At 34.3% G+C, this 22307-nt stretch overlaps 2 protein-coding genes across 2 annotated transcripts in view; one reads left to right on the forward strand and one right to left on the reverse strand.

Annotated features, from left to right (window-relative positions):
- Positions 1-22307, reverse strand: part of ERBB4 (erb-b2 receptor tyrosine kinase 4) — a 1167248-nt gene that overhangs the window by 1057745 nt on the left and 87196 nt on the right.
- Positions 14686-16465, forward strand: LOC306658184 (rab-like protein 2A). Its single transcript, XM_079134902.1, is given in 2 exon segments — positions 14686-15177; positions 15180-16465. Coding segments are annotated over 2 exon segments (669 nt in total). The 5' UTR covers positions 14686-14858; the 3' UTR covers positions 15530-16465.

Genomic DNA, 22307 nt, shown 5'->3' on the forward strand with positions numbered 1-22307 from the left:
TGAAAAACCTCTTTAGGATGACACTGACAGCTGTAAGTTATTAAACTAAAGGTGATTCACATATGCATTAATTAATGCATTGCTTACACATATTTAGCCAACAGTTCCACAATTTCAATTGCATGAACACTTATTTCTTATGCCTTCTTGCTTTCTGCATCTAGTAGTAAAAGAATATTCTATTATACGTGAGAAACTATTTTCCTTGGGAGTTGTCTCTGTGAGATATCATTATGAAACAGGAATGGGAAATTCTTCATCATGCTTAGTTTCTTGCACTATAAGGTGAAAATCAATGCTTTTCAAGAATTTCTCTAAGAACCACAAAGTGGAAGAAGAGATTGATGAAACTATCCACATCATCATACCATGAGAATATGAAGACATAATAAGTGTTGCAGATTTCTTTAGGGTTCTCTTTGAAAGCATAGAATTTTGACGAATTACAAAGCTCTGGATAATAATAAACCAGAGCCATCAGTGTAATCACAAGGGATTACAAGCTGAACATAAAGAGAATAAATGTATTTAGAAATGCTCTCAGAAAAGTCTGAGGCATTTTAAATTAAAAGTGTATTACCTGTACAACTCTGATTCAAAGTCCATACTCAGAACACATATACAGCACTCATATATAGGAAGAAATAACAAATTTAGAGAAGGCATCAAAGGTGTAGTGCCATAATTGGAAATACACACTTTTAAAGATGTCACCAATGATGATAGACCAATGAAATTTATCCCAGATTAAGAAAATTCCAATGTGACTAATTCTAACATCTGTGCTTAATACTTGTTGTATGCTGTTTAAATATCACAAAAGCATTCATTCAGGGCGGGGGAAGGAAAGATAGTGGAATGAGACAGACATCATTACCATATGTACATGTATGATTACACGAATGGTATGAATCTATGTCGTGTACAACCATAGAAATGAAAAGTTGTACCCCATTTGTGTACAATGAATGAAAATGCAGGCTGTAAAAATAAAAAAATAAACTAAAAAAAAAGAATCTGGAAAATATCTGTTACTTTACAAAGTCAACGGCACAGAAATACAAATCAACAGCTTGTTTTAAGCCACTTAGAAAATAACAACAGACTCTGTGTATTCCATGCACATACAAAAAACTTTTACTCTGAAAATTCTGAATTTTACTTCTTCAGTGGTCTACTGAAGGCTAGTAGACTATTCAGAAAACCATTGGTCTTCATCTTTATATTAATTTTGGCAGGAAATGAGTTATAAACTTGGGAAATAGTGTACTTTCAGAATAAAAATATTAAGAATCACCTAACACAGTTGTAAATAATTTAAAGATGTCAAGACTAATCCATTCAGACTTCATAACATTTTCAATGAAAATATCTACTAGTCATTGTTAACAGCATGACACTATTTAAAAGCTACAGAATACAGCAGCTTTAAGGAGTTTGGTACTTTATATGCAGAAAACTGCAGTAGATATTTGAGAAGCTACCCAAATAATTACTTTAGGTCAGTAAGAACATTAAAAAAATGAAAAATTTTAAATAATATGTGTAAGCAAGTTCTGTGAGTAGAGCTAGCAACATAATTATAGTCATGAAATGTAACCACACAGGTTTCAGCCATATGAAGAAAGAAAATAAAAACACACAACTACAAGCAAATGCAGAATGATAATAGTTGCAAGGAGAAACAATTAGTCATATGAACTGAAAGCATGTCACACTCACCACAGGCAGCACAAAGTAGAGCTTTATAACTCAGTAGCTATCATTCTAAAAAGTAAGACAGCAAAAGGTACCCCAGGCTAAGTGACAATCTAAATCATTGAAGGAGAAAACCAGGTATAGTAATTTAACTAGTAATGCCAAGAGTTGGTAACCCCTAGCAGAACTACTTGCATCTTCAGTGGGGAAATGACATGTTAATCTTTCAGCTCACACTGCAAGCAGCAGCAGCAGCAAAGTAAGGCATGTACATCATCTATTTTTACCTACATGTAGGATGCTTGTTCTATAAAGTTTCTGGATTAAAGCACAAGCACCTATACGTGAAAATGATGAAATGGAGTTGTTACTCACATAGAATAAGCAAACTAACAAAAATTATAATATTTCATGCACACCTATTTTTTAAATTCTTTGAAGTCTGTGCATCTGAGGCTATCTCTTGTTAGCTTTGAATTTGTGCATTCAAGTTTAAGTAAGACACCATGCAAAGAAAACCTTTAATTGAGGCACACTTTAACTTTAGGTGGGGGTAGACACTTGACTATCACCTGCAATATTGAACCAATGCTATAGGAAATTTTGCCTATGATCTGGATTTGGTACATGAGATTATTCTTTTTAATTACCAAAAATGTGTTATTAAATCTTAAATAACATTTTGGAATTAACCATGTAGGATCAAGTTTTTAAAAATAACAAATTTTAGAATCTAATCAATTTTTAATTGATCATAAACATTGTTAATTGTGACCTAATGCAAATTATTTTTCTCTCATGTATACTAGAAATTGTTTAGCAACACACTGAAATGTGCATTGTTGTTGGGGTCTTCTTAGGGCTAATGCAGATCTTCTGTACATCTGCTCATCTTGTAATCAAGGGACTCCTTGGCTACTAGAACCAAAGGGTATCTCTCTTTTACTATCAAGCCTGTGAAATGGTCAGTCATTTTTAAATGGATATTTTCTGAATGAGTTTTGAGTGATAATCTTCCTGCCAGTAGGGAACCCTCAGAATAGGTGTTCCTTGCCATTCCTGTGGACTCTTCTTTAATCAGTTCCCCCACATAGCTATCCCACAGTTATCTAAATGAATCGAGTATAGTTCATCTATGCATACAAATCTCACCCACTGAATTTTTTTTCTGATCAGAAGGGAACAGCTTTTTAAGGCTCACTAAATAAGACAGCTAAGACATTTTCCAACATGTTATTTCCACTGACAAGTAGTGTGTGATATGTATCCTCAAACTGAGTTACACAATTCTAGTTGGTCTGTTATTGGAGAAATGAGTTGCCCTATAATAAGAGCTATAGCTCACCTACAGTTATCAGATAAAAATAGGTTATCCTGGATTTGCATTTGAACTTTTTGGTGTGGATAGGATTCTCTTGTGAGAAGAAAGAGTTGGGAAACTCAGAATATATTTCTGCAAATTCACGCTCAGTTTATTTATGTCCAAAATCAAAGAAAAAAGTCATTTACTTGTATTCTAAGTAAAAAGTATAAGCAAAAAGACAATTTATCCAAGTGCAAATTACTTTATTCTATTAGAGACCATGACCCATGTTCATTTTATTTATAACATGCACAAAAATAATGGTGTAAGTCATATCTAATGTACTGTACAGAAATATAATACAGCAACTAATTGCCAGATTGATCTTTCATATACATTTGAAAGATGCCAGTAGATTTTTCTATGCTTCCTTTAAAATGTTGTTATAAAATAGTTATGATAAGTTCAAGAATATAATTTAGTATTATAGATCTAGCTCATTAAATCTTTTCAGGTCAAAGAAAATCTGTTTTTAATAAATTTTCGTTTTACACCAAATATTAAATATATAATATTTAATGCAATAGTTATCTGCGTTAAAAACCTATTTAGCACTATAAGAGAGATATGTATCCTTAAACATATATGCATTTAATAAATAGTATATTAATATTACAAAATAGTACATATACCATAATATGGCAGTTGTTACTTAAAACAACATTTAAAACCCGCCTCAAAAGGAAACACAGTCAAATTTTAATGCATTAATAATTGTAGTTTAGTCATGTTTGTTACAATATAAAAGATATATTGATTTGGTAGGAAATAACCTCAGATCTTAGGAAAATTACATTTACTAGAAATTCATCATGCCTCTACCTCTTTCATTTCCTTGTTAAACAAGGTATCTTTATCATTTTACTGTGTATGAATTCATCTACTAATAAGTAAGTCTTATAAAATCATTGTCCACCTAGCATTTTCTTGGTGGTTGGTATCCATCACTTTAAACCATAATTTGAGCAAAGAGAAAAGTTTTTGTATTTCTTATTTCTTTGTTCCTGGTTCATAAATGCTTTAGCAATCAGATTCTTGACATGCAGGATAAGTTACCTAATCATGTGAATTATTAGCTTTTCAGTTCAATTATAATCATAACATTTTCTTCTGAATCCATCTTCACGTATTGAACCATTTATCTTTCGAAATATCTTCTGATATCAAAAATTACTGAGACTTTTCATCTCCTTTTTCATTTATAAAATATCCAAACTTCTTTACAAACTATTTTAAACTCTAACAACTTTGGAAATGTACTATTTATCATTGTTCTCTGCTTTTAAGTTTCAATATAATATGACTCTTCAGAGAGAGTTTGAAACCAACCCAGAAACACAATTTCATATTATTTTAGTTACTTTTGTAATGTATTGTTTTTCCAAATGTACATTAAAATAATTATTAGAAAAACTGGCTCTATAACTTGTACAAGTTAGCATTTTTCATAGTGCATTTTCTTCTAAATATTTTTAATATGTTAAATAAATTTTAATATGTCAGTAATTTCTTGTAGTTGAAATACAGAAGATGATATTTTCATTAAAAGGTCTTTCAGAAAATATCTCTCAATATCTGTCTGTGTCCTCTATGTCTTTCTATATGCTTGCAAACACACACCTATATATTCACCCTGAGTATAAAAGTTCCTCAAAGTTCCTGTGGTACTGATCTCCAAGGCATAGGCAAAACTTGGATGTTTCTCCTTCAGTAAGGAGTTGTAACTACCTACCGACCCCTTCATATCATTAGCACTTAAAAACAAAAACAAAACAAAAAAAAAAACAATGTTTTAAAAATAAATCTTGCACACAACAGAGCTAAAAGCTAACTGTCCCACCCACAAAATAAACATGAGACAGAGGGCTAGGACTGCCATGCTCTAGCCAACTACACAACAACACAACAACCACGACAACACAGGTGAACAAAAGTTACACACTAGGGCTTGCTCAAATGATAATTATTTTTCCAGGATTTCTTTCTTTCTTTTTTTTTTTTTTTTTTCTTTTTGGTTCAGAGGGACTGAGGATTATATCCAGGGTTACTCTTCCATGGAGCTATAGCCCTGGCTTTTTTTATGTTTTGTTATGTTTGGGTTTTTTTTGTTTGTTTGTATATTTTCTTTTGTTTTGTTTTTTGGTTTTGTGTTTGTTTTTTAGAGGTCTCACTAGACTGCCATGACTAGTCTAGAACTTGCAATCCTCCTGACTCAATCTCCAGGCACACACAACTACAACCAGCTAAATCTGTCCTTTTGATGATGCAACCGAAAGGATAAAGTGTAAAAATGTCTTTTGCACTTATCTACATTACTTAATAGTATCCTCTTGTAATAAATACCTGTTTTACACCATTTTAGTGGGGAATCAATTTGTCATTCCATTCCATTTTCTAATGCAGTAATCCAACACAACCCAGAATGCATTATTGATATGGAAATGAGAGTAATTAGCGGCGTAAATGATCTGTTATTTATGATACAAGTCAGAGCAGTAAATCACCATTGGTTCACTATCATTACTATGCAAATAGAAGAAGGCAGTTAATGGTCCATGTGTTAAAAACAGGCCACTTGCTTGCTCATTTGCAAATGAAAGGCAAGGGTGAGAGTTTAAGGTAGAAATGACAGTTTATCATATTGTCAGTCCTGGTACTTGGACTTAATAAAACCAAGCACAAATACTTGGCATGGCTTTCAAAAGTTACCCCTTTCTCTAGTGTATGTTCTGCCTTGAATTTCATTTTCAGTACTTTCAAACTTATCTAGAGTTCCCCTGATTTGCACAACAGAAATTGAAAATATTGTGAGAGTGCTTGTAAGTGTTTTGCAGCATCATCTGGGAAAACACCATAACAGTTCCCTGTTGAAAAACAAAATATTGTCATTGGTCATATAATTCACTTCCTATTCCTACCAATATACATCATCTTACAAGGAGGAAAGCAAGCAATGATTTCAGTACCCAGGGAATAAAAGAAATATTAGTGTGCTTTGTTAGAAACTATTCAGTATACCTGAAAGAAATTGCTCTCCCTTTGCTGCTTGGTCCTTTTCAGTTTAATTTTCCAGGGAATGGAGCTTAGGGTGGCACTTGAGTGCATTAGCTACAAGCCAATGCCTGCCTAGTGAAATGGGAACAAAGGCAAGAATGAAAATCTAGAGGAGGAAGAAGGATGGAGGGCAACTGCAAGTTCTGCAAGTTTCACTTTCATAGATCTAATAATTTTTAAAACTTTTTGGAAGAATTATGGAAATACAGAACTTAAAATGAACAATTATGTCATCATATTGAAAATAGGATAGGATTTCAATCATACGTAGTTAAATTAGCACCATCCTTGCAACTATATAAATAAAACCGACAAGCAACATAGAAAAATCTTACTTTGTTGTTCTTTATTATAAGTTATGGATTCAAGAATGATAATCTGGGAAAGAATTTCATCTGAAGAAAATTATAATGATACATTTAAATGTAAGAATCTGGTGGAAGACACTTTTATCTATACCAAAATGTTTTTAAAATGTATAAATAAACCAGGAAGGAAGATTATATGAAGAACCCAAAATAATCAAATTCATTGAAACAAGGAGTAGAATGGTGAGTGTCAGGGTCTGGGTGAGGGGAAAATGGTCTAATCCATGCACATGAAGTTTCATTAAGCAAGATTAATAAGATCTAGAGAACTGCTGTATAAAATTTAACACTATTGTATAGTAGAAAAAATAAATTGTTAAGAGAATAGATCTCATGTTGTGTACTATAATTAAATAAAATTTAAATAATTAAATAAAATAAAATCTTGAGCCCCACGATGCTTTTAAACCATACGGAGGGTGAATGGTTTGGGCATTCCTCCTCTCAACTAAGTCTTCACATTAGTATACAGAAGAGAGGAGAAAGGTGCATGCATATTCACTAATTCTGAGAAGGGAAGGGAAATTTGTAATCATCATAGAGGGGTGAAATGTAGTCCCTAGTAGCACTCTTAGGCAATGGGGTGACTTTAGGAAAGGGGTTGTTCATCCCCAATTCAGCAGTCAGAATCCCAGCAACTAGTTGATGAAGACATTCAAATTAGGATAATTTAAGTGAGGCTTGTATAAAAGTTATTAATTTTAAAAGTATGAACTGTATATGGGAATTGCAAGAGACTGTGCAGGAATGGAAGCAGCTCATCAGACCTCATGAGCCCCAGGACCCCCAAGACTAGAGCAGGGAAGAAAGAGGGTAGAGAACAGAGAATATTGTGGACTCAGCTTTCTTTAAAGCAAGAGTGACCTTCTTTGGATGATACAGATCAGGGAGATCTCACAGAAAGAGAATCAGGGGAACATGCATTCAGTCCCTTTTATTTCCTGCTGGGGCTTCCCAGATGGAGCACCAGAAGAGTTCAAACCAAATCCAGAAAGTGCAAGAGTCAACAGATCACCATCACACATGTCAGCCTTCACCAAGGGGAACAGAAACTTCAGGATTTCAGAGGTTATAATGGAGCTTTCCATCTTCAAGAGATCATACAAGCATGGATAAGTCAGCATAAAAAGGTGACTATCTTGGGTCAAAAAGCTAAGGGTCCTCTCCTAAAATTTCAGAGGACATTTGCCAACAGTTACTAAGATCTTCATATTTCTCATGAAATATGCTGAGCACTTCATACAAATTATCTTTCTACACCTTTAACAGTATTCTAAGTAGGTCCTATTATTATTGTAATTTTATAGACTAGGAAACTGAGGCACAGAAAATAACATTATCTTACAAAATAACATATGAAATGATGGCAGTTAGATTCAAACCTATGTGGGTCTGTTTCCAGAGTGTTTGCTTATATACCACATCTAATGCTTTTCAAAATTCATCTTAAATATGCTGACAAAACTCTACAGTAGAAAACAATGAAACAATAGCAGAAATTAAAATGCAAAAACATTTAAATTATTAAATATAACTTGAATTAAAAGGTTCTTATAATTAATAACATTTCATGTAGTTTGCCTTCTACTGTTAACATTAAGTAGGAGGGGAAGTGGAAAGTAACAGGGTTCACAAATACACAGAGTTACATCATTGCTCTAAAATGAAAGATACACATTATGTTCATTGGACAGATTAAATCATTCACTTTTCTAAGATGCAATTGGTAAGGAAAGAAGGAAGGCAGGCAGGAAGGGCGAGCTATTATGTCTATGAAAGAAACTAGATTTAGATATAGTATTTATTATTCAGTTTGACTTTAAATATTAACTTTTTCTTATATTAATACATGTTTTATACACAGATGTAGAATGTGATTTAACTTAAATAGGGAACATATGTTCCAAAAATGTGTAAGTATAATATACACATCTTACTGAGGTCAGAACTTTTTTTTTAATATGAAACCTGTTAACAAAGAAAAATTATTTAAAAATGAATGATTGCCTTCTAAAGTCAGTTATGTCTCCTTGTACACTATCTTTACATTATCTTTTCATATTCAGATAACTGTGCCCCCAAAGAAAATGAAAACATTTTTGTTTTGTTATGAATAAAAATCATGCCTGCTAGAATTATGATTTTTGATTAACAGATTCATGAGTATTATAAAAGTGCTGCTACTTAGCAGGTCAGATTAATCATCACCTCATAAATATTCTGTTATATACATTTTGAGATCCCATTCCAAAATCTTGCTTAGTGTGAATGGGTTGAACCTTTTTCCAAAGATTCAATGATTGGGTTCAACCCAATCTTGAGAAAGCTAGAAAGAAAGGAAGTGCAGGGTGAGAGGAAGTGAGAGAATGAGAGTGAACCAGAGAGGGAGGCACCTATACAAACAGTAAGAGGAGACACAGAGACATTAAGTCCCTGAGTTCTATTGACCTTCTGTTTCTGCTCCCAAGTCAGGTCACATCATTTCGAACAATAAATAATGTGACTGATGGCCCATATTTCCCTTGCTTGAAAGGCAACATAGATTTACTCCTTGCATCTCTTCTACTACCCATGATAATGTCACCTGAATTTTATGGTTGTCGATGTATACACTGATGCCTGCTTCCTTGACAAGCCTCTCCCAGGACATTCTGGCTCCTGCAGTTAGCCACCAACTCAGTATCTCCATTCTGATAGCAGGTAGCATAATGAGTGTAGCATATTAGAGTTCCTCTTCTCTTGGTCCACACTGTCATCCACACAGCTTCTGTCCCCTGGGTCTCCTTCACCTCCTCTCAACTGATGACTGCTCCATCCTTCCAATCATTCATATTGGAAAACTTACAATTACTTTTTCCTTCTCTTATTCTTTGAAATTTCACATCCTATTCATCAGTAACTCCTGATTTTATCTCCCAACCTTAAAAATGTACTTAGAACTCATTGCTTATCATCATATCTGCTTCTGTAATGAATAAGGTCAATACAACCTCTAACCTGGATTACTGCACCTGTCCTTGACCCTCTTCAGTATATTCTCAACCAAAGAGCCAAAATCGTGTGTGTTAGATCAGGCCACTCCACTTCTCAGAATGTGTTCTATGCCTGGGAACAAAACCCAATGTCTAATACATGCCTCTTCTCCCCCTCTTATTTCTATGACTGTATCTCTTATGACCCTTGAGTTTTATTATCCTATCAAACACAGAGTCGTTCTTGTTAAATCCTTAAATAGTGATATCACAGGGTCTTTGCACTTGCTCTTCCATCCACCCACACCACTCTTCCACCAGCTTCTTCACTTCCCTAAAGCATTTGCTGGAAGGCCATTTTTTCATGTTCCCTGAGTAGCCTACATTGAAGTGTGATTTCCCAACACTCCTTGCCCTCTTTCTATTTATTCTTCTCCATAATACTCATCATCTAGTATTCCATGTTATTAAATGCATTTATTTTGTTCCTTTAAGACAACATGAACTCTACCAGGTCAGGGGTTGTTAACTGCGTTGTCTACGGCTAATTTTCAATGACTAGAACATGTGCTTCAATGAATAAAAAGTAGAATAAAGGAGAGCCTCAGTGTTTTTTTGTAACTCAGGTAGTCTGTTTCTTAGAGATATCTCTGTGTGTCTCTCTCTCCCCTACCTTCCTCCCTCTCTCTCCCTCTATCACCTTGCAGCATGCCTTCCCTGAAAGGAGGTTCAACACCAATAATAAAACAAGAATGTTTACCATTATTAAGAAAGATAGAAGAATTTTATAAGAAGTAAACACCATTCTTGGCCATCATTTTAAATGCCTTCCCCTCTCCAATATGTAATCTTTTTAAAAAAAAATGGAATTTTTTTAATGCACTACTATTACTGTTTGCTTTGGTTACTGTTAATATGACTAAATAATAAGTACACAGAATTGCTGCTATGCAACTTTATCATCCAGCTGTGAATCATGGTCTATCCCTATATGGTGATCTTTCCATATATAATGCTACTGGACATGTACCCTGCTAAGTATTAAATAATTCAACCTCTGTAAATATAGCCTTAATTTTTTTTAAAATTCTAGGCAAAATTAGACTCGATACATCTAAATGTCACCAATAGTAGTAATTAGCAGTTATATTAGCTCATTGAGAATTAGTTGATAAGGATCAAATGAGATTTTTAAATCATCATTGCAAATTACTGAGGTCTATTATCAAGGCACACATTTTACATTGTTAACAACTAATAGAAGTTGTGGAGGGCAGCAATTTTTTTTAAGAATGACCTCGAAGAGACCTACATTTAGTTTGGATGTTCACTGAAGAATCCCTCAGGTAATTAACTTTCCTCATCTCTTCCCTGAGTTATTCAGATGGGCAGTGGGAGTGGTAGCTGCAGCTGCACACTCCTCAAACCCTCTCTCTGTCTAATGGTACTGTCCTCATCTCATGCAGCATTGATGAAATGGTAGAAGTTATTTACAACACATTAATCCAATACTGTAGCATGAAAAGTATATTATTTTTGTTGTCAATTTTTAATATTTTTTATTGACACATTTGTGCATAATTATGAGGTTCAATATGATGTTTTGATTCATATACACAGATGATAGGGATCAACTCAGGTTAATTAGCATATTAAACTTTTATTTCTTTATGATGAATACATTCAAGTTTTTCTAACCATTTTGATATATATATATATAATGCTTTATTAATTATATTTATCCTGCTTTGCCATAGAATACCAAAACTTATTCCATCTATCAAAAATATCATAGTAGGCCTGGGGATATAGCTCAGTTGGTAGCGTTCTTGCCGCATAAGCACAAGGCCCTGAGTGTTCAATCCCCAGCACTGCCAAAAAAAAAATAAAATAAAATCATTGTACCTATTCCTTAATCTCTCCCCTCCCTATTCTCCCCAGTCTCCAGTCACCCCTATTCTGCTCTCAACTGCTATGAGATCAATTTTTTCAGATCCTATTTATGAGTAAGATCAGATGGTTCGTCTTTCTGTACCTGATTTATTTCACTTAAAATAATGTCCTCTGTTGTCACAAATGATGGGATTTTGCACATGTGTTTTTTATGGCTAAATAGTTTTCCATTTGGGGATAAATATATACTACATTTTCTTTGTCCATTTGTCTATTGATGGACAATGAGGTTGAGTCCATTTTCTAACTATTAAGAATAGTGCTGAAATAATCATGGGAATATAGGTATCTTTGCAATAAGCTCATTTAATTTCCTTTGGGTATATCCTCTAGTGGGATTGCTGGACATATGGTAGTTCTATTTTTAGTTTCTCGAGAAACCTCATACTGTCATCCATACTGGCTACACTGCATTATATCCCCACCAACAGTGTGCCAGAATTCCTCCTCCTCCACATCCTCCTGGTATTTGCTATTTTTTGTCTGTGTTAATAGCCTCTCTCACTGGAGTGAGGTGTTACCTCATTGTAGTTTTGATTGGCATTTCCCCAATGACTAAAGATATTGAACATTTTTTTTATACTCCTGTTGGCCATCTGTAGGTTTTCTTTTGAGAAATGTTTATTCAGATACTTAGCCCATTTTTAATTGGGTTATTTGTGTTTGTTAAAGCATAATATTTTAGAAAATTTATGCTGCATTTAGCTAAACACTTCATCAGTAGATAGAGTAGCTTTTACAGGAAAATTATTATTATTTAAAACCTTGCATTAACTGGAATTTTTATGATAGAGATTATTATTCGAGTTCCACTTTACATCAATTAGAAGTATGGGAATTCATGTGGAAGCTTCACAGAGTAAAGAGAGTGTCTTCTTTTTGCCTCCCTAATAGATACAGAACTTTTTTTTTTTTTTACTAAGACAAATATAGATTTTTAAAAATTTGAGAAGTTACTGAGGTGAATTTAAAACTCTCATTCCTGCTAGAAATTATATATGATTTCTAAAAAGATTAATATGTTCAATCACCTGTATTTTCACAGACAGAAAAGTCTTCACATTTAAAATTTGGCAAACTGCAAAGAGTTTATAATGGTATTTCCTCAGGACAACCTTAGACTTTGTTCCTCACTCACGTTCCAGGTTCTCAGTATGAAGGACTGCTCTAAGGGGAAAAAAAAAAATGAGTCCTTCACAGAGTTCTTTCTTAGAAGAATTTTGTTCTATATACAGATCCTTAACAGTAAAAAACACATATATATCTTGAAACATAAGAAATAAAATCTACCAATCTTGACTCTATAGTAAGTCAATAGGAAGACACAAAAATACTCAAGGAAACAAATCAAATCCATTGAACTCTCTGTGCTTTGGAGTGATAAATGAATTTTAGGGGAGGCAGTGTACATTCTAAACTCAAAGTCTATGTGCTTATGGATGGTTTTGTCAGGTACTCCAGCAATCATTACATGGAAAAGGGATGCCCAAGGAGATACTTCAAATTCTAGAACTATTTTCCTCTCTTCAGCCATTAAGCTACCTCTCAGGAAACCAATAATTCATGAAGTGAAATTAAGCAAGGTGACTCAATTATGTGACTTTATGTTCCAATTCCTGTACATGCTTTCAAAAAGCATGTTAAAAACCATTCTATCCCTTAGGAATCAGCAAGAGAATAACTCATCTACAATAAACTTCATATGTGAATTCACAGTCTTGTAATCAGAAATGGGCCCACTGGAGTTCCTGGGACCACTGACAGCTAAAGCGTAGTAGTTACAGTGGAATTCTTAAATCTCAAGAGTGCATGAAGAATCACAGAAATGTGATTTTGTATAACTGGCTACTCCTTAAATCAAAAAGGTGCTGAAAGGCCAGCAGGGGTAGTCAAATGAAAAAATTTTGTCCCTAAGGTACCTTAGACAATCCTTGTGGGAACTACAAATCTTCCACACCTCAGGGCACTGGGGATTGAGTCAAAGCAGTAGACTTCATATTATTTCTTATATATGTGCAACGATGTTCAGAAGGGGTAGAGGAAAGAAAAATTTCCTGACATAGAATCTTAATAGCCTTAGGAGTGAGGGTCAAGGAGAATTGGGGAAAAAATACATAACTATACTGCTTTTCCCCACAACGTGGAATAGATGGGTTAAGAAGTCTCAGCCATATACATACACATAGATGGAGTTACCTCAGTAAACTTCAAATTCTCAAAGGGAATCTTGACTATCAGGTGCCAATGGCATAACTAATTTTAAGACTCAAAACATGTTCCATTTTCCTTTAGTGTGCCAGCAGAAACTCCCTTTGTAATCTTATGATAGGGAACCAAAACACCACATTCTTCTACCATCTAGATCATTCTCATTACAACTGAGAGAAACAATGTAAAGCATGTGCAGCTATTTTAACCTGCCTACTGGATCAAAAAAAAAAAGAATGTAAAATAGCAACAATTTTAACTCAAGATTTTCCATCTTTTATTCATTTCACAAAAAAATTTCAAGAAAAAAAATAAAAAGCTCACATTTCTTTAATATAAAACAGCACTGAAACTTTTTCACATTTAAAAGGATGTTTATCAAAGAATAGCTTACTATTTACTCATTCATATCTCTTGTAGAAAACAATGCCACTTCTGAGACTCACAGGAATTAAAAATAATAATAAAGTACAAGCTCAGAAGAGAAAATTTGAAATCAACACATGAGTAGAGGAAACAGTGAAAAACGTGATGTTGACGTTCTTCCTGGTGTTCTCTTGTTTCCCATGCCCATCTACCGTACACCTAATCCCCAGGAGAAACCTCTGGGCCAATTGTCATAGAACCTGATCTCCAATACTGTTTTTTAGCTATAGGAATATTAGAGAACTTGCTGTCCTTTCTGAATAGCCTCCAAAACTTAAACACTATAGACTTAAGGTCAAATTTTAGACACTACCAATATTCCCGGGTAATGAGAACACTGCCTTTTTTTAATATATAAATGTCCTTTCACTTAAATTCTAAATTGTCGACATCCAAACACACCTTACCCTTAAATCTAAAAAATGAACATAAATTCTTATTACTTTTTTCATCAGAAGAAAATGGAATACATCAATAAAGGACATAATTATAGGAAATCTATACTTGCAGAAATAAAAATATATAGAAAGTTATTGATAAAAAACTAACATATTTCCTAATTTTCTCTTATTGATTCTTGATATGTGTTAATATTATTTAGATCACAAAAGAGTCTTAAAAAAGAGTCTTAAAATCGAGGGACACTGCCCAGCCGGAAGCGGAGGACGGTGCGGCTTGAGCTGTGAGCTGGGCTGGCCGGTGGGCTCGGAGGGGCTATGGGTCAGAGGGCGGTGACGTCCCCGGTGTCTCCAGCCGTCTCCCTGGACCGCACGCAGTGACAAGACCACCTACCTGGGCCTTTACAACTGAGAGCCAATGGCAGGGGATAGAACAAAACCCTGTGAGCTGGATCAAGAGAAATACGATGCTGATGACAACGTGAAGATCATCTGCCTGGGGGACACTGCAGTGGGCAAGTCCAAACTCATGGAGAGATTTCTCATGAATGGATTCCAGCCACAGCAGCTGTTCACATACGCTCTGACTCTGTATAAGCACACGGCCACTGTGGACGGCAAGACCATCCTCGTGGACTTTTGGGACATGGCAGGCCAGGAGCGGTTCCAGAGCATGCATGCCTCCTACTACCACAAGGCCCACGCCTGCATCATGGTATTTGATGTGCAGAGGAAAGTCACTATAAAAACCTGAGTACCTGGTATGCAGAGCTTCGGGAGTTCAGGCCAGAGATCCCATGCATCGTGGTGGCCAACAAAATTGATGCAGACATAAATGTGACCCAAAAAAGCTTCAATTTTGCCAGGAAGTTCTCTCTGCCCCTGTACTTTGTCTCAGCTGCTGATGGCACCAATGTCGTGAAGCTCTTCAATGATGCGATTCGATTAGCTGTGTCTTACAAACAGAATTCCCAGGACTTTATGGATGAGGTTTTGCAGGAGCTTGAGAACTTCAAGTTGGAGCAGAAAGAGGAGGATGCGCCCAGCCAGGAGCAGAGTGGCGGGACCAAGAGCCGGCTCCCCCCCTGATCAGAGGGCTGCCTCGGGGTGGGGACCTTTTGGAATATCCTTCCTGCTCTGAATGGGGATCTGTCCTGGCCAGCCTCGCTCAGCCTCCCACAAACCCACCACCTCACGATACAGGATGAGGTCAGCAACAGCATCCTGGAAAGATGTGAGGTCCCCAGACTGCTTGCAACAAGAATCAAGGATCGGTGTCTTTCACATCACTCACCCTCCCTCAGCTGGGCAGTGGAAGGAACCAAAGAACACACTTGTGTGTCTCTTCACAGTGGACAGATATTTAAGTAGTTGTTTCTTGTTTTTTTTTTCTTCCCCAAATTGACCTCAGGAAATATTCTTTGCATTTCTTACAAGAGAATGGTTGCTAATCCCTGATTACCCCAGTCCCCCACTGCAGAATGTGTGGGGCCTTGTCCTTTTTCCTCCTTTAGTCTCCTTAGTCAACTTTTTAGAAGACATTTTTAAGCAGACAGATGTTCATTTCAAGTTTTTGAACACCTAAAAATTTCAGGAGCTCTTCTAGATCAGGCCAAGATCACAGGAACAGGTTTGTCATTAAAATTAAATAAAAACTAGTAACAAGTCTAGCTCTACTTGGTCATACAAATACACAGAGGAAAGTAAACAGTACTGATGATAAACAGCCAGGCCACAAGGACACCCATTTGAATGACAAGAAAACAACTTTCAGAACTGCTCCCTTTGAAGCCTCTCCATCAGCTTGGGAGTTATTCCTTCATTTCTGTAGGACAAGTGAGACGTGCCTCCTGGGGGTGGCTGAGGGCTGCAGAGGAAGAGCTATCCTGTTGCCTTTGAGCCGTGTCCAGTGTCTGTGGCTTGCTCTTGTGCTTTTATGATCATCTTGGGCATCACTTGAATTGGGGTCCTTAATTTATTTTGTCTGTACTGTTTCTGTTTTTAGTAAAGATTGAAATACAAACATTAAAAAAAAAAAAAAAAAAAAAAAAGAGTCTTAAAATCATATATGACCTAAGCTCCACATTTAGGACTAATCCCATGGTTCTCTGACCCTAAAGTTCCAGCTCTTAACAATTACATTTTAATACTAGCTCCCATTGATTTAGTGCTTATAAATTTAAATTTAAATATTTTGGTGAAAGAAGTAAAAGAAATTATGATCCCTTGGTGTATTTCAGAAAGGTCTCAGATATGTCAGAATTTAGAAATGCTTCTCTACTGTGAATTTTACTCAATGAATAGGAAATTCAATATATGACCCAAGACAACAAAGTAATTATATCCATAAAAGGAGGAAGATGTATCATAAAAATTTGTCAATCAATGTATATAGAAAGACCAGAAATTGATGAATAAATTAGTACATGTAATTTTTAGAATAGGTTTCTACTCAACATTGCCAGCAATATAAACAGGCTATGGTAAATAAAAATCCCAGAAAAACCAATCAGTAAGACCTTAAAAACAAACTGAATCAATTCATTTAGAAACTAAAAAGTTTATATCAGTTATAAATCACATATAGGAAGAAATAAATATGACATCATTCTACAAATGAAAGAAACAAAATTTAGAAAACCACATTATCTCCAAGGAGCCATAGCTGACATCCACCAAATATGCTAAGAAAATATATTACAGTAATTAAAAGAGTCAGCCAGCTTACATTGATAGGTGATTCTATCTCTAGGAGAAATACACAAATATCCCTTCAAGTAAAGAAAGAATGAAAAAAGAAATAGCCATTAAGTAGTTAGATGACTTTGAGTCAATCAAGAGATTTCATTTTTATTTCTGAGCCTCAGCTTCTCAATATTCCATTCAAGTTTTAAATACTATGATTTAACAAAATATTCTTAGTCATTTTTAAAATTAGAACAAAAGTCAAGTTTACACAGTAAGACTCAAATCACATTTGTCGGTAAACCTTAAAACAGGAATGCCAGAAACAACTGGAATAGCCAAACCTTTCTCAAACAAAAGAGGCTTTACATGAATTCCTAAAATGCCCAAGCTGAATATGCATCATGAGTGACAGCAGGCAAAGAATGGAAATAAGCACAGTGTATCAGAGACTGGGCAGATAAACACAAGGTTACACATTCAAGCAGAAAAGTGAATCTTGAGCGAACCAGAGGTTACAAATAAAAGCACCAGAACATGGCTAGAGGTCAGGCCCATATAAGAAGCAGAGACTGATTGTTCAGCAAACCATATCATCTCAGGGTAGGACAAATTTACAACAGTAAGGAGATACACAATAACAGAGCAAAGAGTAAAAGAAAGGTAAAAGATTATTTTATTTATCCCTTAAAACTTACCTAAAATATCAACTCCTTTAGGAAGCCACCCTGATTACTTCATCAACTTTGGTTCTAGGTTCCTTAAAAAGTTCCACATTCACTAGTCCTACTCACATAATATCCTGGGCATAAATTTAGTAGTGTATGCTATGTTATTTCATAAATATCTGTTTGTTCCTGTTTATAGGTCTACATCTATGAGCCCAACCCTACAGTCACTGTGTACATTCTGTTTTAAAGAAAAGATGTGATACAGCATTGTGTAATGAGAAGAAAAAAAAAAAAAAAAAAAAAAAGTCTGACTTTGGAACCAGACTTAAAATTTGCTCCTAACTCTCATGCTGTGTAATCTTTAGGAAGTTTGTAAACCATTTTTGGCTCCTTGCATATCTATAAATATAGGAAAAAAATACCAATAACCAATAAGTTTTTAAAAGTTATAATATAAAAAGCATAACTGGCAAAATGCCTGGTGAAAAAAATATTGATCATTTCCTTAAAACTGTAAGCTCATTAAACTAGAAGGTCCTTGAAGGTAAAGAATGATGTCTTGTACCTTTTTTTTTTTTCCTTAGATATCCTAAACCAATTACAAGCCCATGCATAATCAAAGGTATTATGTGTTTTTTGAATGAGCAAATAATTATGAATATATATGTAAAACATACAACCTCTTAGGATAAAAAATAAGACTTAAAATTGATGAGAAAAAAATCAATAGAACATGATTAAAAGCCCCCAAACATGAAAAAAATATATAACTTCTTATTTATATGCGATTTCCCAAGAAATCATCAAATGTATCTCCATTCCCTAGCTTATGTTAATTCTTCTGGCAAAAGATACTTATTATTACATCTGGCACAAGCCAGAGGTCTATAGATTTCTGATCCTGTTCATTTAAAGCAATACGAAAGAATCTTGTAAAAATCACCTATAGTTTCAAAACCTTAATAAATACTCCCTCTCCCACTCTTCATCCATAAACATACACAATTTTATCATAATGTAGAAACCATTTGCTTTCCTTTTTTGTTTTACATATCACAAGTATTTTCTATGTCCATATGTAGTTTCTCATTAAGTTCTAGGTTAGGAAAAACCTATCAAATTTATTTCAACACTTCCCTATTAGTACACACTTCAAAAGTAATTATGCCATTAATGTACGTTTTTCATACTGAACCTTCTTTGTACAGAGCACAGACAATCCTGCCTAGTGTTCCATGGTAATTTGTTGAGGAGAAAGAATGGTAAAGTTATGGTTAGCCTTCTCCTATGCTCATTTGCTACATGCCTGTGTTGTTTTGAAAATCAGAGTTGGCATACATAAGTGTAGAATTAGTTAAGATTATTTATTAACCATTCTAGAAATGTTTCAATCACTTCTGTCATTTTTTAAAGAACAGTTAAACAACAACAGACATTATGTGGGAAGCATGCAATTATTTCCTTGTAGAAACTCTTCTGAAAATAGCACAGACTTGAATGTAAACTATTCAAACAGATTTTTTTAAACTTTAATATTCCTAGTAAATTTACAAGTACTATAAATATGCCATGCTATAAAAGTGCTAAATACTTAAATTTATTGAATTTCTACTACATGTTAGGTATTTTCTATTGACTATAACCAATGTTTACTCCAGTACTGCAATGTGGGCAACACACCTATTTATATACATAGTGCAAGAAGTTCAATTCCTTTCCAAAGTAAGTATAAATAAATGAACATTGGACATAGAAAAAAATTCTTTGCAGATGTTATAATTATCAACATATGAAATCCTAGAGATTCCAGCAAAAAATTAGAATTAAAATGATTGCTAATTTTATTTGACAAATAAAATAAATCCAAAAAACAATGTTTTCACCACCAATGGAATAAAAAAACACATTCACAATAGCATAAAAAGTCATAAACTTCTAAGCAATAAACTTATTGAAAGATAAGAAAAACTCAAGTAAATTTACAAGTTTCACTGAATTAACAGAAATGCATAAAAAAATCAAAATGTTAAACACATTGCTATAAACACTGTAGTTAGTCTGATGTTAATCTGTACCTATAATTATTGAAATTACAATTTAAAAAATCACAGTTTGGTGCCATGGTGGTTTTGGAGAAGGAATAAAATTTGAGGGATGGATATTATCATTATAGTAGAACGATTCTATAAGCGCTATTAATTTGATATCATCCCATTTACTGATTCTTGATTTTATTTCTTGTGCTTTAGGAGTCTTCTTGAGGAAATTGGTTCCTAAGCTGACATGATCGACAGTTGGGCCTCCTTTTTCTTCTAGTAGGTGCAGGGTCTCTGGTCTAATGCATAGGTCCTTGATCCACTTTGAGTTGGTTTTTGTGCAGGGCGATTTCATTTTGTTACATATGGACTTCCAGTTATCCCAGGACAAACTGCTGAACAGGCTGTCTTCTCTCCGAAGTATGTTTACAGCACCTTTGTCTAGTATGAGATAACTGTATTTATGCGGGTTTGTCTCTGTGTCTTCTCTTTTGTTCCACTGGTCTTCATGTCTGTCTTGGTGCCAATACCATGCAGTTTTTGTTTCTATAGCTGTGTAGTATAATTTGAAGTCTGGTATTGTGATGCCTCCTGCTTCACTTTTCTCACTGATGATTGCCTTGGCTATTTTGGGTTTCTTATTTTTCCAAATGAATTTCATGAGAGCTTTTTCTATTTCTATAAAGAAAATCATTAGAACATTAAGAGGAATTGCATTAAATCTGTATAGCACTTTTGGTAGTATGGCATTTTTACAATATTAATTCTGCCTATTCAAGAACATGGGAGATCTTTCCATCTTCTAAGGTCTTCAATTTCTTTCTTTAGCATTCTGTAGTTTTCATTGTAGAGGACTTTTAACTCTTTTGTTAGAATGATTCTCATTTTTTTTTTTTTTTTTTGAGGCTATTGTGAATAGAATGGTTTTCCTAATTTCTCTCTTTCAAGTTGACTCATCACTGATGTAGAGGAACACAATTGATTTATGGGTGTTAATTTTACATCCTGCTACTTTAATGAATTCATTTATGAGTTCTAGAAGTTTTTTGGTGGAGATTTGGGGTCTTTTAAAAATAGAATCATGTTTTCAAACAGGGATAGTTTGAGTTCTTTTCCTATTCATATCCCTTTAATTTCTTCTGTTTAATTGCTCTGGCTACAGTTTCTAGGGCAACGTTGGATAGAAGTGGTGAAAGTGCGCGTCCCTGTCTTGTTCCAGTTTTTAGAGGGAATACTCTCCATTTTTATCCATTTAAAATGATTTTCATCTTGGATTTAGCATATATAGCTTTTACATTGTTAAGGTATGTTCCTACTATCCCTAGTTTTCAAGTGTTTCGAACATGAATAGGTGCTGCAACTTGTCAAATACTTTTTCTGCATCTATTGGAATAATCATATGATTCTTGTATTTTAAAGTCTATTAATGTGATGAATTATATTTATTGATTTTCATATATTGAATCAACCTTGCATCCCTGGGATGATCCCAACTTGACCATGGTACACTGTCTTTTTAATATGTTTCTGCATGTGATTTGCCAGTATTTTATTAAGAATTTTTGCATCTGTGTTCATCAGGGATATTATAGCCTGATGCCATTCAGACCAATGATTATTGGTCTGAAATTCTCTTTCCATGTTGAATCGTTATCTGGGTTTGGTATCGGGGTGATACTAGCTTCATCAAATGAGTTTGGAAAGGTTTTGTATTTTTCTATTTCATGGAATAATTTGAAGAGGGTTGAAGTTAGTTTTATTTTGATGGTCTGGTAGAACTGGGTTAATCATCCATCTGGTCCTGGGCTTTTCTTTCTTGGTAGGCTTTTGATGACATTTTCAATTTCACTGCTTGAAATTGATATGTTTAAATTTTCAATGTCCTCCTGATTAAATCTGGGTAGGTCATATGTCTCTAGAAATTTGTTGATGTCAAGATTTTCTATTTTATCAGAGTATAAATTTTCAAAATAGTTTCTGATTTTTGTCTGTATTTTAGTAGTCTCCATTGTGATTTTTTTTTTCATCACAAATTTTTGTTAATTTGAGCTTTTTCTCTCCTCTTAGCTTGGCTAAGGGTTTATCAATTTTATTAATTTGTTCAAAGAAACAACTTTTTGTTTTGTCAATTTTTCTGGATTGTTTCTTTTGTTTCAATTTCACTGATTTCAGTCCTCATTTTGATTATGTCCTGTCTTTCATTGCTTTTGGTACTGATTTGTTCTTTTTTTAGGGCTTAGGTTATTTATTTGTTGATGTTCTATTATTTTAATGAATGAGTTCAATACAAGGAATTTTCCTCTTAGCATTGCCTTCAAAAAGCTTCTTCACAGCAAAGGAAATAATCAAGAATGTGAAGAGAGAGCCTACAGAATAGGAGAAATCTTTGCCATCTGCACCTCAGATTCAGCATTAATCTCCAGGATATATAAAAAACTCAAAAAACTTAACACTAAATAACAAAAACAAAAACAA

This window comes from Sciurus vulgaris, assembly GCF_902686455.1.
Source record: "Sciurus vulgaris genome assembly, chromosome: 3".
Taxonomy (NCBI): domain Eukaryota; kingdom Metazoa; phylum Chordata; class Mammalia; order Rodentia; family Sciuridae; genus Sciurus; species Sciurus vulgaris.